Source organism: Periplaneta americana, chromosome 12 (assembly GCF_040183065.1).
Source record: "Periplaneta americana isolate PAMFEO1 chromosome 12, P.americana_PAMFEO1_priV1, whole genome shotgun sequence".
Lineage (NCBI taxonomy): Eukaryota > Metazoa > Arthropoda > Insecta > Blattodea > Blattidae > Periplaneta > Periplaneta americana.
Window position 1 is genome coordinate 14,539,497 of NC_091128.1, and position 26,598 is coordinate 14,566,094.

Sequence of the window (26,598 nt, forward strand, 5' to 3'; positions counted from 1 at the left end):
GAATTGATTCGAGTCTGGGAATTATTCTAGAAAGAAAAATCAAATATTTAGGTAATATTCTGTGTAGGAATGATTAGGCTGTTATGAAAACATGTATCTTTTGTATGAAAGCCGCTAATTGGAAATCGAATTGGCTGAAGGAGCTGGAACGAGAAATAAGCAGATTAGGTCTAAATTGGCTATGGAGAGAACTAGGGTCTATAAACACGAAAACTATTGGAGGAATAGTAAAAGAGAGGGCAAACGAAACTTCGAGACAAGATATTTTTAGTAATATTAAAGACCTAGGATCACTAAAATACTATAGGGAGGTTAAGCAGTTTTGGGAACAGGAAGAATATGTTAGACTAAATTCAAGGGAAGAGAGAACAGGAATGGCATGGTGGAGATTAGGTATCTGGAGACTCAAGAATAGGAGAGGGAACGTAGAGAAGGATACTAATGTCCTTTGTGTGGACTAGCTGAAGACGCAATGCATATTGCGCTAAAGTGCCAGGCAACGAATGATTTGAGACACAGTTGGGTAGATAAAAAATTTCTACAAATAAACGCTATAGTAGCTTATAAAAAAATGAATGGTCACCTAAACGCCAGCAATTTGCATAAATTAGGAAAATTTCCTTTTAGAGTTAAAATTATATGGGAAGAGAAAGTCAAAGCTCTAACGGAGATGGAATTATAAATGTTGAGTAGTCACACGATAAGAAACTACGAAGAGTAGTCAATGAAGTTAACAGAATAATTCTTAAGAGATTGAGCATAAAATGAAAAAGTTAAGGTAGGAGTTTTAAATACAAGAGCTATACTTATTATTAGTTGTGTACCATTATTATTATTATTATTATTATTATTATTATTATTATTATTATTATTATTATTATTATTACTACTATTATTATTATTATTATTATTATTATTACTACTATTATTATTATTATTATTATTATTATTATTATTATTATTATTATTATTATTAGTATTAGTATTGTAAACAGAGGATGCTTATAGGTTCATTATGTATTAGTTTGTGATATATTTGTATTGAGAGTGATGGCGGATTAAGAACTGGAATACATCTAATCCGCCATGACGTGAACAATGATTGATGCAATAAATAAAATAAATATGTTGTATGGACTCACCACACAATGTCAGTTGGAAGTAAAATAATCAGTCATTTTTTTCTGCACTCTGCCTCTTGTCCAATTCACGCTTTCTAAATTATATTCTATGTTCATAATTTCAGTCACAATTTCGTTGCTCCCTACCCTGGCGTTGTTAGAATCGATTCACAACTCTAATAGCCTCTAGAGCTTCACTTACAGTAGGGACTGGCATTTCAGATATTTCTTCTTCTTCCTCCTCTTCAGCATTTTTCACTTCTCTCACAATATCGTCATGTGTTAGGACCCCAGTTGCAACATTGTCATCGTCTATTGTTGCGTACTCCTCGTAATCATATTGATCCAAAACATCACCATTCACTTTTAGCAGCCATTCAGATAAAGTCAGATCATCTGCATCTCTAGCTGTAACTTCGTTGCTATTTTCGTTCTCATTGACAGTCTCTGAGTCGAAAGAATTCCGGCATGGCGGAAACAGGTCTGGATGGTTTTGACTGTTACTTGTCTCCATGCTTTTTTCATTTATCAGATTGTTTCCAACAGTGTTACAGTATGATCCTGCTTCTTCTCAATGCATTCTATCAGTCTTAATAATATGAGTTTGCGATAGTGGTATTTGAGACTCCTTATTACGCCCTGATTTATGGGCTGTAGTATGCTTGTAGTGTTTACAGGAAAGAACACGAGCTTAATGTTCTCGAGGTCTTCAAGCACAGGTTGTGTTGGACAGTTGTCCACAAGCAACAGGATTTTCCATTTTTAAGTTCGGAGCTCTCTGTCCCAGTGCCTCAGATCAGTTTCAAACAAATCGGAAGTCATCCAGGAGTTTTTGTTTGCATGTTTGCATTATAATGTACTGGCAGATTCTTTACATTTAAAACATCTGGGATTCTTTGACTTTTCAGTCACAAGCAATTTTTCTTTTCTCAGTTCCATCTGCATTAGCACAAACAAGAACTGTGATTCGATCTTTGGATAATTTGCAGCCAACATATTTTTCATCTTTAAATTTGAAGGTTTTGTCAGCTGTCAATTTAAAGAAAATGCCAATTTCATCGGCATTAAAAATATCACAGTCTACAAACCCTTGGCGAGCAGAGGATCATATGGTAGAAAGCCATTCAATTGTCGTTTCACTGTTAACACTTTTTGCTTCACCACTCACTCTACCAAATGTAATGTTGTGACACAACTTGAATCTGTATATCCAGCCAGCACTACACGCGAATTCTTCATCTTTGAACTTTTTCGCAAATTCCTCAGCTTTTACCATAAGAAGGGGGGTGACTTATTGGTACATTGTCACTCCTTTGTTGTTTAAACCACTTAAACAGTGCTTCATTTGCATCACAACCCACAGGCTTCCATAGTGGCTTTATATTGGATCCATTAATTTGAAAAGCATTAACAGTATTCGTTCTGTTTTTCCAAATCATTTAAAGAGTAGAAGTAACTAGTCTGAATTCACGACACATGTCAGATTTCTTACTTCCATTTTTTATCTCTCGTATAACTTTAACCTTCTCTTCGATGTTTAAAACTTTCCTTTTCATTGCCATTTTGTACTGCTGGCCTGAGGTCGCTGAACAATTGGGACTCTTAAAGGGGCACGAGACATGAAAACTTTCTCCACTAATGAGCCTGTTGCTGTGTGGCAGTGGTGTGGAGTGTGATGGTCAGGGCTGTTTACTGGTGAAATGAAAAATATGTGCACAATAAGGGAGAAAGTGAGTAAATTACTGGATGTGCTGATACAACTATTCAAGGACAAGCACAGCATTCTGGCATTTTCTGTAGAATTGTTAAAATAGTCTGGTTCATGGAGAAAAAATGATCCCAAAGTGAAATTGGCTTTGACTTTATATACAAGATGGATACACTCATGTATGACGTTAAAAGTAAGTAGAAAAGCATATGTCTTATAGGGAATTAGTTGGAACCAGAGAATATTTGACGTTATAGGTAAGGTGTCACACAAAACAAGGTAGCTATAACCAAGTTCTGCTGTAGATACATTTATTCGCTCTATATTATTCTTACAGTTGGTTTACAGCTAGAATAAAGAACGTGTCCAATTCTTATGTTTAACATATAGCAGATGTAGAGCTGTAATAGTATGTTTTAAAGTATAAGGGATACTTTATAAAGAGGTACTGAAAGAGTGAATAATGTAAGGTTATAAGTTAAGCAATCTATCTATTGGGAAATAATTATATGAATTGGTTATCTTCAAAACTGCCAAAACTTGTAATATGCAATCTTTATGTGTTGTTATTAATAGTACATTAGAATATAGTTATTACTTTAATAATAATTATAAATTATTATAATATGTAAAGGTACAGCAGATTCGAGAAACTGGATTGTACCTGGGCTGCCATTAACAGGAAAATGATATAGGTTGACAATAAATAAATACACACAAACACACGTGTGTATGTTTGTGTGCACTCACTGGGAAAGTAAATATTATAGTGAATAATGTATGTATAAAACCTGAATTGAGATTTGTGGGAGCAACAGAAGAAATTGCAAGAAGAGAGGGAACAAAATTTGAAAGTAAAATTAGACTGATACCATTAATCTAACAGACATAGTAGCTTGGTCATGTTAAAGGAAACATTAAAAATTATTCCCAAATCAGCTTTAGAAATGAAACAGTAGTGACAGAGATCAAGAACATTTTGGACACAAGTTAGGACAGAAAGAAATTGAAAAATAATAATAGAAAAAAATAGAATAGGTACATTATATGGGAAGATGGAGAAGTTTGGATTTTGTGTGGCCCTGTTTCGATTTGCAATAGCAAGATTTATATTAAAGTACCAAACTAATGGTTTCGGCAGAATGTAATTTCAGGGATATTTGATCTGTGGGATAGTAAAACTACCTCAGTTTATTATAGCTTGGAAATTAAAGTTTTATTGTATGTTTGTAGGAATTTCGTTAAAACTCAAAAGGGCCTAAGTTCTGACATAGCACGAGGATCTGTAAAACCTCTTTACAAAGTCCAAGAAGACACAGAATCACTGAAGCAGATGCTGGCTGGCCTGACAAGTGGTGTTCAGAGGATTGGGGCACTGGCAGACAGACTTCAAGCTGACACTGCCAAGGTAATATATGAGAATCTTCACTGTGCTATCATGATCAGTTTCACGAAAATAAACATTTTTAGATTTTGTTATTACATTATATGAAGAGGGTATTTTAATAGTGATACAACTCCACTTTTTGTCAAATTGGATTTAACTACACTGTAGCCGGTTTCACCAAGCTTGTTTAAATCAGCACAAACGATTTGTCAACAAACAGGTCTTTTAATTTTAATGAGATCTTTAAAAGTTGATTGTTTCACCAAGCCTCGTTTCTGTAAAATTAACATGCGTTTACTAATGTGGAGATTTTGCATTTGAATCTTGCATGTTATATTTCTCATATGACCACTCTTCGAAATCGCGAGTTTCATTGGTTACATGTGATCATGGGCGACTTTGTTTTGTTTGGTATGAGGAAACAGGTAAGAGGCAGTAATTTCAAGAACATCTAAAAGTTCTTAGTTCTTGATATTCTGTCTAAATAGAGCATATTGTTATGCTGTAATTAAAAACAAAAAGACGGAATAACGTTAAAAAAAGAAGGGATTTGGATAACATGAAAAAGAATTAAATAGTTTTCCAAATGTAAATAGGAGAAATGTAGATGGTAACCTCAAAAGTAAATCCAAGAAGAAATTTGCAGATGATAAAGTGATTGATTCCACTATTATATACATAGAATTCTCAGCATTTATTGTTAGGTCTAACTTTAGCACAGGAAATCACCTCTTCCATAAATTTCATACTACTTTTTCACTGTATTCCATGCAGATTTATGTAGGTACCCTGTAACAATTCTGTCCTGCTTGTGTGGCAGGATTCAGGAGAAGTGCCATTAAATTGGATTTTAAGGGATATTCATTGTCTCCTTATAGTAAACCTCTTTACACCTTCCCATTTCAAAAGGTATCCTCCTCTTACATCTTTGGAATGTTATGCTATCATGTACTGACTGACCATCTATTTACAATGCCACTAAAACTAGCACTGAGGTAGTTCTGATGATTTCGGAAGTGAACATGGATTTTTTTTGTGGAGATGCAGTTGTTCATTTATGCAAGGCATAACAAAATCCTAAACTAACCAAACCTAATCTGTCATATGTACAAGGTGTAGATCTATAAATAGAGTATGAAGGAAACTATCTCAGCACTAATATAGTCACAATTTTTCTATGCGGAGTTTTGAATATGAACTTGTTTCAATATTGAATGAAAAATAGGATCTTCTGTTGTAGAATGTTTCGTCCATATTACTGCCAGGAGATACGTTTGGAACATGTACACAATCTATCATGTCAGTGACAACAGAAAATTTAGCTATAGACCTGTTATAAAAGTAATGAATGTATTGTGGTCGTAATGTTGATAGTACATCTGATACTTTATTCACATATCTAGACAATACAGCTTTTGACACCATGTTCATATCACCAATTACTATTTTAAAACTTCCTGTAATATAAAATCTTAAAGCGAGAAAAATCTGTTCAAGAGGCATTAAGTGTGTGATTCATATCTGTCGTATTCTAACCTATATTCAGTTTCTTCTATAATCATTCTTACTACATATTTCCTTAATGTGAAGCTTTCGTGGAATTCTTTATCACTTGAATCTTCAAAATCATTATTCCGAATGTTATTACCAAATATGAGTTAGCCATATGTTTAAGTTTTATATATAAATCCCACAAGGGTAGCTGCTCTTCAGTGAGGGTTTCCAAAAGACACAGCATACTAAACAAATAAAATAAAAGTAAACATTTGCATTATCACTATTTACGATTTTTATTTTCAAATGGAAGCTACCCTTGGGAAAGTACTTTTATTCAATAATTATTAGTAATCAAATAGAATATAAGGAAATTTAGGTGTACAGGTGATTACGTAAAATCTGAACAGAATATTTCATTACGTCTATAGCAGTAATCTTCAAAATATTTAAAGGAATTCCAAAAGACAAAACATTCAACTGAGAATTTTGGAATTGTTCCTCTTGCTTCGAACAATAGTCCAAATAATGCAATCTGTCCTTGTATGTGATAATAATCCCTAAAGTATTGAATTGTAGGGTCATAGATGGGGTCCTCTTTTCTTCATGTACTGCTACAGGTTGTTCAACTGCAGTTTCAAAGCGCATGGCGGGATCGATGATAATTGCTCTGTCATTTCTTCTATCAATGGTAATGATGTCAACTCGCCGAGAACTTCCATCTTTTGCAAGGCAGTGGACTTCTTGGTGAACCTCGTAGAAGGAAGAAAGACTTTAAGCAATAAGTTCTCGTATTGCATGGTGTCTAGTATTCCGGACGAGAATTCCATGTTGGCAGAATCCCAGGATGTGGGGTAAGGTTTCTATCTCAATGCAATGTCTGCACTGGGAGCCATCCTGAGACCGACCTGGCATGGCACGCACGTTTGACACTTGTTCTATCATTTTAATTGCCTCCTTCCACTCGGATACAGAGAGACCATCCCTTGTTTTTATCCAACGGTTAGCTGGCGTGTATTCCTCAAATAATGCCACACCTCTGCCTTTCTGCTTGAGTGTGCACCATTTTTTGTATTCCTCATCTCTTAATATATTTCTCAGCGTTGTACTAGTTATTTCTTTAGTCACTGCAAGCAATTGTTCTCTTTTTATGCCCAATTTATTAAGACAGTTATTAGCCTCGGCTTCTAGATTGCTTGATGCATTAACATGACAGTTATTGATGATTTGCAATGTAAGGCAGTTATTATACCGTTGAATGTAAGCTTTCCACGTGGCTCGAAATAATCCCAAGCCTTTAACTTTAGGGGAACTATATATCATGTGATCTGGTGTGTCATGCGGCAGATCTAAAATCTGTTTCAAAGAAGATTTCAAGAGCATATCAGTATCCTTTAAAAATACTTTAGGCATCTTATCCAAGGGCATCGATTGCATTAAATAAATAAGTGAGGGTCATATTGAATAATTAATTATGTTTAATTTTTGATCTGCTCGAAGTAAAGGGGAAGAAACTAATCTCTGTAATCGTTCTTGAAAAATTTTCATTATCGAATTTGTATCTAAAATTATTTCATCATTGTAAGTAATTCGTAAATATTTAATGTTTTCATTTTTGTTTATCGACTCAATATTGAAGTCAGGCTCCAAGTGTACTTTTGTTAGTTTCCCATTACAAATATTTAGTAACTTAGTTTTTTGAACATTTAACTTTAAGCCAATTTCCTGAAATTTAGTTCTTGCCATAGTAAATAGAGCTAAAGCACTATTTAAGTTTTTTGCAATTAAAACTGTGTCATCTGCAAAGCCTAATTCAATTTCAACATTGAATACCTCCACCATGTTGTTGACTTTTTAATGCATCGTTACTGTTTTAACGTGACGAATAGGTCCAATAAATTAATGCTGAATTTAAAGATGCATTATCGATAATGGTGCTTGGTGAAACACAAAAACTGACTAATGTACCATTAAATTATTTAACGAGATATTATAATGATAATGAAGGTTGGTGAAACCAGCCATCAATATCACAAACATTAATTCTTTTTATTATGAAAGTAGTACAACTCCAACTTCTTTCTACTGCAAATAGAGTGCACCATAATGCAAACATCTTAGATAACCCTACAAGAAAATGATTTTAAAAGTGGTATAACTGAACTGTGTTCCATGCTAAGCCAAAATGAGTGATTCTAATGAGATTTTGATGTCTCTGATAACACTGATGATCAAGATCTTGATTCAAATTATCAAAAAATATCTGAAGGCAAATGGCATGCCATAAAAGCATTATTCTGATACACCTCCAAAGAGTTGCCTTGGATTTATCAATCATAGATTGAAATTTTTATTAGAATAGTGGTATACCACCATTGTCCCTCCATTATTAGACATATCCCACACAATATTCATAAACCCAAGAGTAGAAAGACAGATTAATCTCTGAGAAGAAGACTTGAAGTATTATTCTTCAAATATTTCACTTTCTGAATTATCTGTACACATTTAACTTTAACTACATATCTCAAAATCAATGTAAATGGAGGTGTACCACTATTAAAATAACACTTTCATATATAGTTTAAAATATAATATTTATAGACAAATTTCTTTAAAAAAAGCATTCTACAGTCAACTCCGGTTATAGTGGACCTCTGCGGACCAGCATATTTCGTTTACTATATCTGAGGTTCACTAAAACTGAAGTGTCTGTTTTTATACTACTGACATTGCTGTACATACAGTAGTAATGTTTCTGGCAATAAGTTAAAAATAAGTAAATTCTTAAATCTTTAATTGAGAGGAATAGAAAATAATATGAAATAGTATTGTACTTTTCTGCATGCAATACCATATTTATTCTCTAAAAATAAAAACAAATATAGTACATTTTACAGTACTTTCTCTTTTCTCTTGTCCTGATTGTTAGTGTATATCCACAATTTCACTCAGTTTTTAGACATTTTACCACCAACATGTTTTTCTCCTTTAAACTTCATTGTTTTATCTGGCATTCTGATAGAATAGTCCAGTCTCGTCACCATTGAAAATGTCGTCAGGTGAATAGCTATTACAAAGTCTTGGTCACTCTGAAGTCAAACACTGACGTGATTTCTCGATCCACATAATTTGCTTCCTCGTTAATTTTCCCAACTGTAATGTCACACCTTTTCTTCCACCTATCCAGTCACCTCCGGAACACAAATTCTTGATTTTTGTCTAGTAACTTGGGTAGCTGTTCAGCTTTGGTTTTCAGAATAGGTCCATTGAGAAAAATTTCTCAAGACCTCAGAATAACCCTCGCAATAAATGTCATCTCCCAAGAAAACTGGTTGCAATACTTTCAACAGTTATGATCTCACATAAAACAACATCTTGAACTCTATTTTTCTGATAATACTGTAGAGAAACATATTTCTTGTGATGAATTGAAACACACTCTAGATAAATTGAAGAACCACAAAGCTCCAGAAGAAGATTCAAGCATACATACATACATACATACATACATTCATAAATGTTCTGCCCATGGACAGGTCTTTCACTGCAAACCCAGCATTCTCCAATCTTTCCTATTTTCTACTTTTCTCTTAGTCTCTGCATATGATCCACAATCTTAATGTCGTCTATCATCTGATATCTTCTTCTGCCCCGAACTCTTCTCCCTTTCACAATTCCTTCCAGTGCATCCTTCAGTAGACAGTTTCTTCTCAGCTAGTGAGCCAACCAATTCCTTTTTCTCTTTCTGATCAATTTCGGTATCATTCTTTCTTCACCCACTCTTTCCAACACAACTTCATTTCTGATTCTGTCTGTCCACTTCATATGCTCCTTTCTTCTCCATATCCACATTTCAAATGCTTCTATTTGTTTCTCTTTATTTCGTCGTAATGTTCATATTTCTGCCCCATACAATGCCACACTCCACACAAAGCACTTCACTAGTCTCTTCCTTAGTTCTTTTTCCAGAGGTCCGCAGAAGATACTCTTTTTTCTATTAAAAGCTTTCTTTGCTGTTGCTATCCTCCTTTTAACTGCCTGGCTGCAGCTCATGTTACTGCTTATAGTACATCCCAAGTATTTGATGCTGTTCACGTGCTCTACTGTCTCATTTAGAATTCGCAAGTTTACCTTTTTTATTTTTCTTGCAACAATCATGGTCTTCGTCTTGTTTGCATTTATCTTCATCCCATACTGCTCACAGCTGTCATTTAGCTCCAGTAGCATATCCCTTAGTATCGTCTCCTCTTCTGCTAACAATGCCATATCAGCAGCAAATCTTATGCACTTTATTCTTCTTCCTCCTAGTTTTACCGCTCCCATGCTCTGAAAATAGTTCTTCACCAAATCCTCCAAGTAGATGTTGAACAGGGTAGATGATAAAGGGCATCCTTGTACTCCTCTCCCTATTTCAATTCCTTCAGACATTTCTTCTCCTATCCTGACTTTGACTCGTTTCATGTATAGGCTACTGAACAGCCTTCTGTCTTTCCAATCCACTCTTATTTTCTTCAGGATGTCCATCAGTTTGTTCCAATCCATCTGTTAAACACATTTTCTAAGTCCACAAATACTATATACACTTCCTTATTCTTCTCTAGGTATCTTTCGCCGATTGTTTGTAGTAGTCCAGTTGCATCCCTTGTACCTTTTCCATTCTGAAGCCAAACTGCTGTTCTTCCAACTGTCCCTCCATCTTAGAATATAAACGTCGTTTCAGTATTCTCAGGAAAATCTTTGCTGAGTGCAATATCAGGCTGACAGCCCAGAATTCCTTACATTACTTAGCATTATTTTTCTTTGGTATTGACAGCAATACCGTCTCCGTAAAATCTTCAGGCCATTCGCCTTTCTCATATATTTCGTTGCATAATTTCCTTCTTGTGTCTCTAAAGCATTTCACTAACTCAATGGGGATTCCATCAACTCCTGTTGCTTTCCCATTCTTCATTTCCCTAAGCGCTAGTTCAGCGTCTTCTCTTAAAATAGAAAATCCTTTTTTGTCTTCTGATATGTTTGCTTCGTCTTCTATGTCTAACTTATCTGGACGATTCCCTGTCTCATATAACTCTTCTGCATATTTCATCCATGTGTTCAGTATTCCTTGTTTGTCTGTTATTTCATTTCCTATTTCGTCTTCTATCAACCATATGAATTTTCTGTTCTTATTTGTGAAGTCCAAACATTTAACTTCACATACATTAAATCATATCTTCCTTTTCTCTCCAGATCCTTTACTTCTTTACATTTCTCTTTCATCCAATCTTCCTTGGGCTTATCAGTTTCTCTTCTTAGTTCGTTGTTTAGTTTCCAGTAATTTCTTCTACCTTCTTCCGTGTTGATGTTTTTGTATTTTCTTCTTTCTTCCATCTTCTCCAACATTTTCCCTGGGACCAAGGTTTCTTCGATCTCCTCTGTATTCTATTGTTTCTTCTGCTGTTTTCTGTTATACAGCTTTTTAGATGAGTCCAGCACTCATTACTATTCTCAGGTGTGGATTCTAATGTAGCGGTTTTCTCTTGAAAATTTGTTTCTTCTTTCCTCTTCTTCAGTTTTTCCATGTCGAATTTCTTTGCCACTTGTCTTCCTCTTTATTTTCTTCAGACGAATCTCCAACCCACCTATCAGCAGAACATGATCTGAGTTAATATCTGCTCATGGTAAAATCTTTGCATTTTTTTAAGCAATTTCAGAATCTTTCCTGTACCAGTATATCGTGGGCTTACAAGGAAAAGGTATTAATTAAGTCCATAAAGATAGTATTGAGATAAATCAACTTGAAAGTTTGAATGTTTATGAAAAATCTGGTTTTGCATTTAAACTCATCTACTCCTTCTTGTTAAATAATACATGTATTATGTTACATATTAGCATGTTTTGCACATTGAATTATGGTTTTAACATAGCTTGAATTGAATTGAATGAAACTATATATTCACAGATTTTGAACTTCATGATATAAAGAGTGCATTAAATGATCGATCTTTTTTAGAGGCTAAATCACAAGCTTACTAAGACTCATCTTCAGAATCATCACTTATCATTTCCACTGTCATCCACAGGAGGTACTGGACCTTGTCAGCTGCAATGTCACATGTTGGCAGAGTGTTGTACCAGCCATGCAACTCTTCAGGAATGATACTTGCTCGACAGACTTTTAGAAGATTATTCTTTACTGAGCTCATTGGTAGTGAATTTGAGTATTCTATTAGTGGTTGTTTTAGACAAATAAATGGTCGTCCCTCTCCACGAATTTTGATTGCTCTATTTCATCAGAATACCCACGCTTATATTGCAGAACCCAAAATGTTTCTTTCGTGTAATTGAAAGATTTCACTTTGAGCTAATTAACAACATCACCATTCTCGTCTTTGGATTTCTTTTTCATGAACATTTTTACCACCTGCTGTGGATGAAGTATTTCTTTCAGAGAGAAGGTTCAGAGTTTACGAATAATTTTTTTCTGAAAACACTGTGTACCAGAAACAAGGCAATTCTGACTGCTTCCAAACACAAAGGAGGAGGAATCGTAAAAACAGTGCCCCTGGTCAAGATTCTTACGATTCCTCCTCTTTCCTGGTGTGCTACTGTTGACTCAATTGAGAATGAAGTCTTTCTACCTTCCAATAGGTTGAACAAACCTCCATTTACTGCTCTTCAGAAATGTTTTCAGTGCACTTAAATCCACACAAGTTACAATTGAGAGGTTTTAAAAATTTTAGCATTTTGTGATTTTTTTTATTTTATGTCCGTATGTTAATTTTTTTCACATTGCGTTTCCATTTGCTTGGATTCCTTTTTCTTCATCTACTTCCACTTTCTTGAGTTGGTTCCCCAGGTGCCACAGTTTTTCATTGTGTTCTGAATATTCCGAGTTAGAATGGTAATGAGAATCTAAATCTGTAAAATCACTTGCGAAAGCATTATCAATTTTCTCTAACACTTCTTGTTCACTTATGACTGATGAGGTTTCTGCTGGTGAATGATAATTTTATTTACTACATCCTGAATAATAATAATTGCTGTTATAATAAATTAAATCATCATGTTTATTCTAGATGTTACATGTTATTTAATTTATTTTGCTTATCTGAAGTTCCATTCATTCTATAATTTTGGTTACATCCATCTCACAGTTCTATTGTCAGATCATATGAAATTTAATTTATTAATCAAACATTTTTAATAAGAAATGGAATATCCACAGTAAAATTTTTAATATTTCCTATCTTGTTGTATGATGAGATTTCCCTAAAGATGTCCCCACCCGGAGATCCGATTGGGGGACAGTTTTAACTCCGGAATATTTATCTTTAGAATTCATACTCATGTATGTTGTGGCTTTCATGTAACTGTTTTCTTAACGGGCACCAGTTTTTACAATGTGGCAGTTACATCACCCGACGTAAACCCCCATTATGCAAGGGGGACCGCACCTGTCGTTGGTAAACGGGTCCTTCGGACCTAGCCAGGAGGACTAAATAGATGTTATTTAGATCCACCGACCTTTTCCTCATGTGCTGCTGAGGGACGCTATTGTGCTGTGATAGGCCAGCACATATGTAAATGGCATTTCCTCCAGTTATACCGCTGTGACTCGGTCCCCAGATCCTCATCTGTTAAAAAGCAGGGTGTACCACGGGCAGGTTGAGGTTGGGAATTTGTAGGAGAGGCTATAGGAGGCGCATCACTACCCCTTACACTCCTAAATTAATTAAAGACAGAATAGAAACATCCCTAAACAAAGTACATGAATGGGGCTCCAAAAACCTCATGACTATTAATGTAGAAAAAACAACTTATGAATTATTTACACTAAAATATAAACCAGTGAATATTAACATAAATTATAATGATAAACCACTCAAAGCAGTTGATGATGCCAAATACTTGGGCATCACTTTCGACAGAAAACTTAGTTGGAAAAAACATATAACAAACATCTCAGAAAAGGTTGAAAAGAAACTGCAAATCCTGAAAAGGTTAGCTGGTGCTAAATGGGGCTGCTCAAGGAGAGTCCTTAATACAACATACATTATTAAACCAAACCTCTTGTACTGTTCTGAAGTTTTAATAACAGCAGCAAATGCTAACATCAATGAACTTGAACAAATACAAAATCAGGCTCTTCGCCTAATCACTGGAGCAGTTAAATCCACACCTGTTGATGCCATGCTTGCCTTAACACGGATCCCATCAATAACCTCAAAAATAGAAGAACAAGCACTGCTCCAACATGAGAAAATGTTACGACTGCCAAACTCTAAATGGACAGAAAAGAACCTCCCTTCTTCATTCCTTAAAACTCATAGTAGTTTCCTAGAAAAGGTAACGCAGATTAAATCGAAATTGAACATTCCTAACACCAGAGAAAATTTACTTATAAGAGAAAATCCATTGGAATTATTGCAACCTACCTTCAGTTTGGAATTAACAGAGGAAATAAGTAAATCAGACACACCAAAAGAAATACAAAAACTTCTAGCACTGGAAACGATCAATACTAGATACCCTACAGAAGAATGGCTACACATATATACTGATGGATCAACCACAGAAAACCTTACTGGAGCTGGAGTTACATGTACACATTTTTCCTTTTATCATTCTGTTGGCAGAGACACAACAAATTATGATGGTGAAATAGAGGCTATACACATTGCTCTCCGCCAATTAGTAAATCTTCCCTTAAATAAATATAACAAGACAGTAATTCTTTCAGATTCTAAAGCTGCAATTCAGGGAATATGGTCAAATGCTACAAAGAAGTCAACAAAAATAAGAGAATGCTTCAAAATGTTAACACAACTCCAAAAATTAATAAGATTGTCCGTCTCCAATGGATTCCAGCACACTCTGGAGTCATGGGGAATGAAACCGCAGACACACTTGCCAAGAAAGGCACAACAATAAAACAAAAGTCTAAATTTAATTTCTCATATTCCTCAATAAAACGCTTGATCACTACAAAATTTTCTCATTCATACCTACAAGAAATAGAATCAAATGTCAAATGCTAAAGACAAAAAATGGATTACACTACTTTCCAACCCAGATATAGTCCCCCAGAGACCAAGGAAAACAGCAGTTGCAGCCTTCAGACTATTGACAAATCATGACTGTCTAGCAAGTCATCTCTACAGAATAGGTATCTCAGCTTCACCCGTATGTGTCGTGAGTAATGATCCAGCAGAAATGAATGAAGACCACTTGCAGACCTGTGAAGCATTAAGATCAGAAGAAACAACAGTTCAAAAGTATTGGAAAGCACGACTGCTAATGGCTTCATTGCCAAATGCAAGGCACTAGACAACAACAACAACTATCTTGTTGTCATTAGGTGGTCTACATTTAGAATTTATTGTTTTGGTATTGTTTTTAATGTTCTAATATGTTATTTAAATAGTTTTAATAATGAACCTACTGGATCCCAAAACAAGATTTAAAAAAGTGATTAGGTATAGCATAAAAATAGTAACTTCACCTCAAAATGTTAAAATATTTACAGTATTTATTTGTTTTGGCTATCATGTATATTTTAAGAAGAGTCATTTACTAGCAATCACTTCAGCATTTTTCTGCAAAGCTAGCTGCAATAATTTCCTTCATCTTGTGATGTAATTGTTCATGTTTATGAGAAAAACATATTGAATCAATGTTAATCACTAGCATAGATCACTGTGTACCTGATCAGGTTGTGAGCCAAAATCATTCTGCCTGTACAGATATTCTGAAAGTGATATTGAGGTGTACAAGCAAAAGATATTAAGTACACTTATTACTTTTTTCCTGTCAATGTTCTGTTTGTAATGGACTTAATAATTTGTGAAGGTTTCATTACTAAGGAACTATAATATTTAAGACTTAATTCGTTTTCCCAGTAGACAAAGCATAATTTGTTTGTTTTATCATTAATAACTCATTTTTCGCATTTTTGGATTTAATACCTTTTCCTTGTAAGCCCATGATATAGTCTATCTGATATCTGCTTTCATCCCTTAGGCATATCCATGTATTTCTTCTTCGTTTATGTTGTTGGAATAATGTATTTCCAAAAATCACTGAATTTCTTTTACAGAAATTCATCAAAGATTTATTCAGGTATGCTAGTCTTAATTTTTTAGATTTTTAAATCTGCTTTGAAATGGGCAAGACATCCCAGAAAACTGAACTAGACCAGTTCAAATTTCTTCATGTATCCAGCTGTTTGCTGACAACATAAAGTCCACTATAGTCCACTGTAGTGTATTCAGTTTGAACTAAATCAGTGGTGATACCCATTCACAAAAAAGGGATCTACAACTAAAGAAAAATTATAGAAGAATAAGTATTTTGAACTCCATGTACAAAACATATACAAATATTTTCAAGAACAAATTATATGAACATTAGGAAGGTATCACTGGGAAAGAACAAAATGGTTTTCGTGAGACAAGTCTTGCTGCGATAATTATTTTACATTGAAATTGCTAATTGAAAAAAACAGAGAATTCAACTTAGAGACATACACATTGCTTTTATTGATTTTAAACAAACTTTCTATAGAATCAATCGAAATAAATTATTTCAGGTGTTAGCAGATGATCATGTCCCCCAACAGCTTTTAATTAACATTCATAACATTTACAAAACAACTTTAATAGCAGTTAGAACCAACAACAGACTCTCACATTGGAAACAAATTCATGGTTGAGAAGACCAGGCTGTGGCCTATCTATATTACTTTTGAATTGTAAATTATTTAAAAATAGCGTGTAAGAGGGCCTTAGACTAGAAATGTTTAGTTTAAATGTAGTTCTGTTTATAAGTATGCATAAGAATGCAATTATTTGACTTATTTGAACTGTTGTATCAGTGAAGCGAGGTGAGTCAGTGAAGTTATGGTTTTACAGTGCAGGGAACAGTTCCGATCAGTGATAATTTATAGCGTCAATGAAATGTGTTCTATAGTGTCAGTGAAATGTGTTACAGAGTGTCAGTGAAATGTGTGCTAAAGTGTCAGTGAAATGCGTCATAGTGCCACTACAGGGAATGAGATGAGAGTAAAGTGAAAGACTATTGAAACTTATGTAGGACCTATACATAATTATGTAGGTTGTGTTGTAAAAGTAAGTGTTTTATTTTATGTTTTATTATTATTGTGTTAAATTGTATTGTGTATTCTTATTGTATTGTGTATAAAATTGTATATGTGTTGTAAATTGTATTATGTATTGTATTTTAACTGTGTATTGTTAATATTGTATATACCACTGCCACCGGGTGCTTGCCCACTTGCAGTGTAAATAAATACATACATACATACATTATATATATATATATATATATATATATATATATATATATATATATATTATGTGTGTGGACAAAATCATTAAAGATTGGAAAGAGATGCTTTATGGTTCAATTTCTATCAGTTGAAATTCGAAATTTACAGTTTGATAGTCTACTCTTTGCTGACAATTTAGCCCTAGTTGCACGCAATGAAGTATATTCAATGTGTAATCTAAATATGATCAGTGCAAAATACGACATGAAGATCAATACTGAAAAAACAAAAGTCATGGTATTTTGGGGGAAATACCCAGTTGCAAGCAAAATTTGCTTAAATGACAAATTACCGGTAATAGAAAGAGTAAATGAGTTTACATATTTTGGCTAACATTTAACATTTTTTGGTGAAACAGATATAACTTCTAAAATTTGCAAATACAATAAAGCAATGGGAATAATGAATAAAATTATGAAGCCTTCCCTAATACATTGACAAGAATACAACTGTATAAAACCTTAGCTAGACCTGTACTATGTTACGGAAGTGAAGCATGGACAATGAGAAGTACTGATATCAGCAGAATAACAGCCTGTGAAATGAAATTTATGAGAGCAACACTAGGATATACTCACTTTGATTGCAAAAAAAAAAAAAAAAATCATGCAAGAACTTCAATTGCAACCAGTCTCACAGTTTATAAATAAGTACCAGCTACAGTGGAAAAACCATGTCCAACAAATGAATCACAATAGACTTCCAGTACTGTCCCAAGGGGAAGAGATCTTTGGGCCATCCAAAAAAGAAGGTAGACCGAGAATGACTCACTTGGGCCTTATACTTGTTCAGATCATTATGATGATGATTAGACAGTGGAAAAAAAGTCAAATAAAAGTCATGTTTACGGTTTACAAGTACTGTACACATAGACTATAGCATGAGGCATGCGCACTTCCCAAGTAGGTAGCTACAATACGGTACCGTCACAGAGAGCTCCACGCGAACATCGAAAACAATTGCCATTCTGCATTCTCAGTCAGTCCTCGTCCATACGTGAACAGAAAACATTGAGATACATAAATATATTATTCATTTGTGTTTGGTGAAGTGATCATAAGACAGATGTTAAAAAACATAGGATGTATTCTTTAATATAAGAATATGGTGTCGACATTTTTAGTAGAGATACTGGCGAAACAATTAAATATGGGTTATGTATATGTGCATTAAAAAGGATAACAAAACAATCGATAGAACATCAATGTAATACACAGAAACACATGAAAAATGTTGCTCTATGTTAGAAGAAAATAAGGGTTCAAGTTCAAATTCCGCCTCAAATATGAAATATGACTTTTACCAGGATTTGTGTCGAATGATGATAAGTTGTAATATTCCATTCAAAACGTTGGACAATCCTCACTTTAAAGGGTTTATAGAAAAGTACACAAAATATCAGGCACCTTCTGAACCATCTATTCGAAAACAGTTCTTACGTGCACATATCTCTAGTATGCCTACTGTGCTTATGTAGACAGCAATCCTCTGACGAGACAAACTACTTGCGTTGTAGTTACTTTCACATCCAAATTACTTTTTTTCCGTTGTCTGATGATGATGATGATGATGATGATGATGATGATGATGATGATGATGATGATGATGAACGCACTTAAGGAGTAGCTGGTTTGAAATTTTGTTGTAAACATATTCTTGGAAGTTTATACAATAAAGGTTTTTTGTAAATTACCATTTTGGTCTTTTTAAAATAACAATATTTTCTAGGAAGTTCTAGTTTTTAGTTCCACTATAACCGAAGTGAGAGTTCACTATAAACAGAAATATTAATGTATGCGGGTCGGACCAACGATTTAGGTTCACTATAGCTGATTGTTCATTACAACCGAATTCACTATATCCAGAGTTAATTGTATATAGAAATTTCACTCTTTGGTCGAGTGGCTACTATGGTCGCCATTAAATTCGAGGGTCATGTGTTCAAACCCGGCCAAGGGTGATACCTATATTTAAAGACAATAAAATCCTTAAAATTCTTCGTAGGAAAGTAAAGCCATGGGGACCCTGTAATATATTTACGACACATAAAAGAATCATCTCTGAATGAGAGTGATCCAAACAAACTTTACTACCTGTTTCTTGCCATGTCAAAATTCATCTGGTAGCAATCATTCTCGCCAGTCATCCCCATATTAGAGATAATGAAATAGAATTCACCTATGCCAGGCTAGCTGAATTCGTAAAGGATTAGTTTTTTTCCTATTGACTTCATAAAATGCCTTTTTAAAATCGATAAATACCAAATTTGTGTTTTTCTAAATACTACGTGAAATCCCAAAAAGGTGTAAGTGGCATTAATTAACTTGATGGAGAATAAGGGATTGGAGGTACTGAAAAACATTCCCATTCATAGCTGCTGTTTATGTTTCAGTGTTTACACCTTGCAGAAATGGCTCAGAGGACACGTGAAACTCCGCCTGGTCTGCAATATGACAATGTGGCTCCTGTAGAATACTTCATGGAACTTGTTGCAAGATATGAACGTGACATGCAATTATTCAGACAGGAAATTGAGAACACTGAGAAACACATTCAGTCATTGTCACAATCCATGGCTCTCACACCTCAAGGCAAGTGTGATATGTATTTGCATGCCTCTAGTTGTTAAGAGATGCCTCACTATGTATTCCACATTACAGTTTTCACGATTTTACTTTGTCATACCTGAAATACATAAAACATATCTTTTCAAATGGTTGTAATGTGTGCTATTGTATCTAATGAAATTTACTGCAGTAAAAAGATTACAGTAGAACAATGTTAGTTCGTATATTTTCAAACAAAAGGAGCTTTGTTATCTTGCTAAATTTACATATGGGTGAGTGCCATACAATACGCAATTTCACAATATCATGGCATTATAATAAGGTGAAGGGCATTTCAAGGCCATGTTCCAAACATATGCCAGTATGTTTTTCTTGCATACTTTCCCTTGTTTAAAAATATCTCATTCTATATAAACTGGCCAGAAAAAAAAAAAAAGATCACTTCCATAAAAACCGAACCATCATCAATGAACCGCCAGTTTACAGACGACATTATTAAGGAGACTTATGCAGTAAGAATCATGAAAAAGTTTGGAAATTTTTTTGTTGTCCAAATCAATTAGAGTATATTATGCAAATCTAGTCTTTCAGGTGAAGCTCCCTGTAAAGCCGATTTGAATAATTTCAAGGGAAAAATTGTTCTGGGGCCGGGTATCGATCCCGGGACCTCTGGTTGAACGTACCAGTGTTCTACCACTGAGCTAACTGGGAACTCCACCCGACACCATCTCAACTTTTCCCTTTATACAGGGACAGTGTCGGGTGGAGTTCCCGGGTAGCTCAGTGGTAGAGTGCTGGTACGTTCAACCAGAGGTCCCGGGATCGATACCCGGCCCCGGAACAATTTTTCCCTTGAAATTATTCAAATCGGCTTTACAGGGAGCTTCACCTGAAAGACTAGATTTGCATAATATATACGTTACTGTGTACGTTAACAGAAAACCACAATTCCGAGTCACATAGAGATTATGTGCACTCGTTGTGGGTCTCTGGCGTTTCGTCAGTCCACGCGAGTTGTATGGATATAAAGGGAAAAGTTGAGACGGTGTTGGGTGGAGTTCCCGGGTAGCTCAGTGGTAGAGCGCTGGTACGTTCAACCAGTGGTCCCGGGATCGATACCCGGCCCCGGAACAATTTTTCCCTTAAAATTATTCAAATTGGCTTTACAGGGAGCTTCACCTGAAAGACTAGATTTGCATAATATATACGTTACTGTGTACGTTAACAGAAAACCACAATTCCAAATCACACAGAGATTGTGTGCACTCGTTGTGGGTCTGTGGCGTTTTGTCAGCCCACGCGAGTTGTGTGGATATAAAGGGAAAAGTTGAGACGGTGTCGGGTGGAGTTCCCAGGTAGCTCAGTGGTAGAGTGCTGGTATGTTCAACCAGAGGTCCTGGGATCGATACCCGGCCCCGGAACAATTTTTCCCTTAAAATTATTCAAATTGGCTTTACAGGGAGCTTTACCTGAAAGACTAGATTTGCATAATATATACGTTACTGTGTACGTTAACAGAAAACCACAATTCCAAATCACACAGAGATTGTGTGCACTCGTTGTGGGTCTCTGGCATTTCGTCAGCTCACGCGAGTTGTGTGGATATAAAGGGAAAAGTTGAGACAGTGTCGGGTGGAGTTCCCGGGTAGCTCAGTGGTAGAGTGCTGGTATGTTCAATCAGAGGTCCCGGGATCGATACCCGGCCCCGGAACAATTTTTCCCTTGAAATTATTCAAATCGGCTTTACAGGGAGCTTCACCTGAAAGACTAGATTTGCATAATATATACGTTACTGTGTACATTAACAGAAAACCACAATTTCAAGTCACACAGAGATTGTGTGCACTCGTTGTGGGTCTCTGGTGTTTCGTCAGCCCACGCGAGTTGTGTGGATATAAAGGGAAAAGTTGAGACGGTGTCGGGTGGAGTTCCCGGGTAGCTCAGTGGTAGAGTGCTGGTACGTTCAACCAGAGATCCCGGGATCGATACCCGGCCCCGGAACAATTTTTCCCTTGAAATTATTCAAATCGATTAGAGTATACTTTTCTGTATATATTTCCAAACACACTCAGCATGTTGACAGTGAGGGTGTAACATATGCAGCAGATGCTTTTTAGTGAAGGATGTAAGTACAAACATGTCCCAACTTTAGACTCATTTTCCTAATAATTACATTTTTTGATACAAAAAACCTGATATGGTATCTCAAGAACAATTTATCTGATGTAATTCAAATTTTGCACACTTGTCTTTTGTAATAATCTCTAGAGGTTGGACCACAATGGTTAAATTTGAATAAAAAATGAGCAATTTTCTAATAAAAATACATAGAAAAAGAAACAATTTTTTTTAATGCAAATTTAAAAATCTTTAAATTTAGTACGAAGTCAGCTATGATGTTCATTGAGGACCAATCTTTAGAAAATAATCTCAGATTTAAGGAAAGAAAATAGTAAATGACTGTTATTTTCTCAGTTTAGATTGAATCATGTTTTTTCTAAGACAATTCTTTTTTCTTTTTTAATTCAAACTTTCAAAGATATTTATGGTTACTAGCTGTATTATATATATCAAATTGAAGCTAAAATCATGTAGAAAAAGTCTGCAAAATTTGAAGAAAATGCATGAAGCAGTAGTCAAGTTATTTTGTAAAAAGTGCAACCGCTACTGTATGAAACTCCTTAAATTGAGAAGGTTTTATGGCTATGGAAAGATGAATACGATGTTAAGAGGTCCTAAATGCCACGCCATGAGCCGCTTTCTACCCCTAAGTGTCAGGTTGTATGTTTTGTGATTTTACATCACCAATCAGCAATAAAACCTTTTAAGTTTTGCTCTTGTGCAGTGACGTCTGTTGATGAATTATCAATGTGTGGCACATTTTCTGTCACAAGTCAACATTTCTCTTCAGTTTCTGTTTTGAATTTGATAAGCTATGATGTCCCTTAGTTGAGAAGACATTACAAGAGCTATCACTTTGGTGGAGAGTGGATAAAGCATTTGTTTTGCAGCTAATGCAATCAGTGTATCATTTGAAAGCATTCAACATGCTCTACGGCAATTCCATGAACTCTGTATCTGCCACAGACGACCAAAATCAGGTTATTGGATATTTACATCCACTAGGGTTAACATGTTTCTGGTTCTCCATGTCTTACGAGATAGCCACATGAATGCAATCCGGGCCAGAAATCGTCTTGAAGTAGTGAGGACTATCACTGTGATTGAGAGGACTGTTAGAGAAGACTCTTTGAAGCTAATTTGACTTCAAGAAGACTTGTCATTGCTCCACAGTTCACCCCGTCACCAGGCAGTGCAATGACTGTTCATGTGTCAGTACTGGAATTGGACTCTGGACCAATTGTCAATGGTATTGTTCTTGGACGAGTCGCAATTTTGCCTCTGGTTACCTGATAGTAGGAAAAGAGTCTGGAGAAGGCATAGGGAGTGATATTCTCCTTGCAACTTCTCCGAGAAAATGCTGTTTGGAGGTGGCTCTGTCATGGTGTGGAGCAATATCAGATTTGGAGCCAGAATGGAGTGCACCAATGCATAGTGTAGGTGTTAGCATACTATATAATTCCTTTTGTTCCCTTCGTCAGCAAAAATTTCATCCTTATAAGTGACAACTGCCCTCTTCATAATGGATTTATCTACACGACATCAGGATATCAACATTGGACTGCCTAGCAGACAGCCCAGACTTAAATCTATTAAATGCCTGTGGTAGAAAACATAAAGAATAAGCTATAAAAATATTACATTTTTTTAAATAATTATGTTGTTGTTTTCTAATGCCAGGTGTTTGACAATAAAGTCATTTGACCTCTTGCACTCCAATATTTTTCAAAGATATTGTCATGGTCAGCCACTGAAGCACAGATTTTGAGGTGTTCTGAATCCATTTCTTGATTTGAGTTGCACAATGGATAGTTAGAGGACTGATATATTCCAATTCTATGCAGGTGCTTGACCGAACAGTCATGGCCTGTTTGCCAATCTAAATGCAGCTAAAGACGATTTGCATGGAAAATCGGGAATCAACTGTGGATTATGATGCAGAGACTTCATTTTTTCCCTTGAGATTGTGTTATCAAATTTTGTTTGTTGAAGTCTAAGTATGTAGATTTAATAAATATTTTCACAGAGTAATATGTAAATTTAGTAACAGGTCTGTAAGTAGCAGTGCTGCCCTTTTTAGCTAAAGCATCTGCATTCTCGTTTCCCAGGATTTCACAATGGGATGGTATCCATTGGAATACAATTCTTTTATTGAGTGTTATTAATTGAGAGAGCATTTTAGTTACTTCTGCTGTTTGAGATGAAGGTGTGTGTCTAGAGACTATTGATAGAATAGCTGCAATGGAATCTCGATCAAAACTTGTTGTTCCATATCCAAGAGATCTATAAAGTGAGAAGAGACTGCACGTAACACCTGCACCTGTACCTTGTTCCCTGGAGATCAAGGACCCGTCGGTGTGTAAATGGAGCCAGTTTTGTGGAGGGTACCTAATATTAATTGTCTCTAAAGACAATTGTTTCAGTATTTCAGTGTTTACTTCTGATTTCACTATTTCTTCTGTTAAATTTAGATTTTACTCTATATTTAATGGAGTTAAAGGGTTTGGTTTAATTTGTAAGTTTTCTTTTAAATTCGGGATGTTGATTTTCTGTTTTAATTCTTGAACCATGGATATGAAACTTTTTTGAGATTTTAATCTACAGAGAGGACTGTATGAATAATGTCAATTGTTTCCTGGTAATCTGATAAGTTTTTCATATTGAATCAGTGCTTTTTCTTCTATTGTCATTTTGATGTTGTTGATATTAGTAAGGAATCTCATAGAATCTATTGTAGTTTTGATTCCACCAGTAATGAGTCTAAGAGCTTGGTTTTGAACATGTTCTATTTCATTTATAAAAGGTGAAGTAATTAAAATTTCTCCACAGTACATCAGTACTGACTGTATAAACATTTTGTATATAGTGTTCAATGTATTTCTAGAGCATCCCCATTTCTTTCCTGCTAGTCTTTTCACAAGGGAGAATCCTTTACGAACTTTTTCAGAAATATGTTTCAAGTGGTTACTCCATGTTAACTTACTGTCGAAAATAACTCCAATATATTTGGATTCATAAGTCCTAGGAAGGTGTTGGCCATTGTATTGGATATTGAATTCTCTTTCTTTTTTACCAAGTGAAAATATTTGGTAGTTACTTTTGTTTAAATTGAGTATCATCAAATTTGATGTGTTCCATTCATGTAGTTGATTTATAGCTTTAAGAGCAGAATTTTGAATTTTGTCTCTATGTCTGTGAGATCCAGAAGTCCACAAAACTATATCATCTGCAAATAGTGCTGTTTTCACGTTTGATTCCTCTAAGAGGGAGGGTGTCATTTATATAAATATTGATAAAGTTTTGCTTAGGACAGCACCCGGGGTAGACCTCGCTATGTTTGTCTGTAACTAGAAAGTGGATGTTGAATTTAATGGCAATGAATTTTTCACTAAGGAATTCTGATATCCATCTGAACATATTGCTGGAGACACCTAATTTCTGGAGTTTTAGTAATAGTTTATTTTTACAGAGTCATATGCTAGTTGAAAGTCAATAAATATTGCGAAGGTATCTTCCACTTTTTTGTCAGAGTAGTTCATGTACTACTCTTAAGTACAGCTGTACTCTCCATGTGTGATTTCAACAATGAGTCAAATTCATATACAAATTTTAAATAAATATACAGATTGTCCAGAATTCTCAAAATTCTCCTTTTAGTCATTTCGTCAATAAAGCAAATAATGTTGAAGAATTTGCCTCATTAGACATTGAAAAAAGGATATCTGCCCATATGGGAATTGTGGGTAATGAATATGCTGACCAGCTGGCTAAGAAAGATGCCATGATGAAAAGGAAACCAAGGACAACCTGGAGATGTTCAAGCAAATCATTAAAATCAAACACCTAGTTGTAGCTCAGCAAAGACTTGTTGAAGAAGAATTGTTAAAAGACAAAGCATACCAGAACATCAAGGACAGAGTTGACCTCTTCAGCATGCAAAGAAAGACTGCAGTGGCCTTATTCAGGATGGAAACTGGTCACGACTGCCTTGCTGAACATCTGTGAAAGATAAAGTGCCTACCTACATATACGTGCAGCTTATGTGAATGGAAGTCATCTTGAAGAATGCAAGAGCCTGACGAGCAACAGCCTAGCAGCATTGTATTGGGAAGTCAGAGGGAAAATGATGCAGTTCAACTAATCCTCAGTGTCATTGGACTATTATTATTACTACTATTTTTTATAGTACTCCGAGATCAAGATGCAGGATGCTGATCCAGTTAGCAGTAATCATGGCTAGATGGCATAGTTGTCGAAAAAATAACAAATTACAATACTACTGCTAATATTGATCAGAGAAAGTTAGAATTTATAAAACAGTTATATTACCGGTTTTTCTGTATAGTTGCGAAACTTGGACTTGTAATTGTATTACATAATGGTGGCACCTTTGTCTTTTCTTGTCCAACACTGATCCTGTTTTGAATTTATTCACTATTAAACGAACTATAGACCTATGAGTTGGATTAACCTCAGGAAAACTTTCTTGAAATTCTCTGACACTTAGCAAGTGATTTGTATTTTAAAAAGTTGCAACAAATGAAAATTCTTTGTTCTGTATTAAATCTCTGAAGAGTCATTCCATATCAATTCACCACAAAAAAGTGCAGTTCTCAACCTTTGTATTTTTTATTTTAACGAAACTTATTCCACATTTAGGAGATGCAATTGTGTATAGAAAGTAGCTGGTTTTAGATTTTTTTTAGTGACCAGATTTCAAGCTATCGTTCTTTGAAAATTGGCTAATATGTCAAAATTTGATGCAGTGAACAATTTTAAAAGTGTTATATTTTCAAGACCATTAAAGATGCAGTTGTGGGAGTTGTAGAAAGCTTATGAAGTGAGCTTTCAAGTGATATATGACATGA

The 26,598-nt window shown here is 35.0% G+C and overlaps 1 protein-coding gene across 9 annotated transcripts in view; it reads left to right on the top strand.

Annotated features, from left to right (window-relative positions):
• The window catches only part of Nup58 (nuclear pore complex protein Nup58), a 247,679-nt gene that overhangs the window by 79,875 nt on the left and 141,206 nt on the right, over positions 1–26,598 (top strand). For all 9 annotated transcript variants that reach the window (XM_069840824.1, XM_069840821.1, XM_069840822.1 and 6 more), the window contains exons 4-5: positions 4,063–4,237; positions 19,435–19,633. In XM_069840824.1, coding sequence (XP_069696925.1) covers positions 4,063–4,237; positions 19,435–19,633 — 374 coding nt within the window. The remainder of the gene's footprint in view (positions 1–4,062; positions 4,238–19,434; positions 19,634–26,598) is intronic.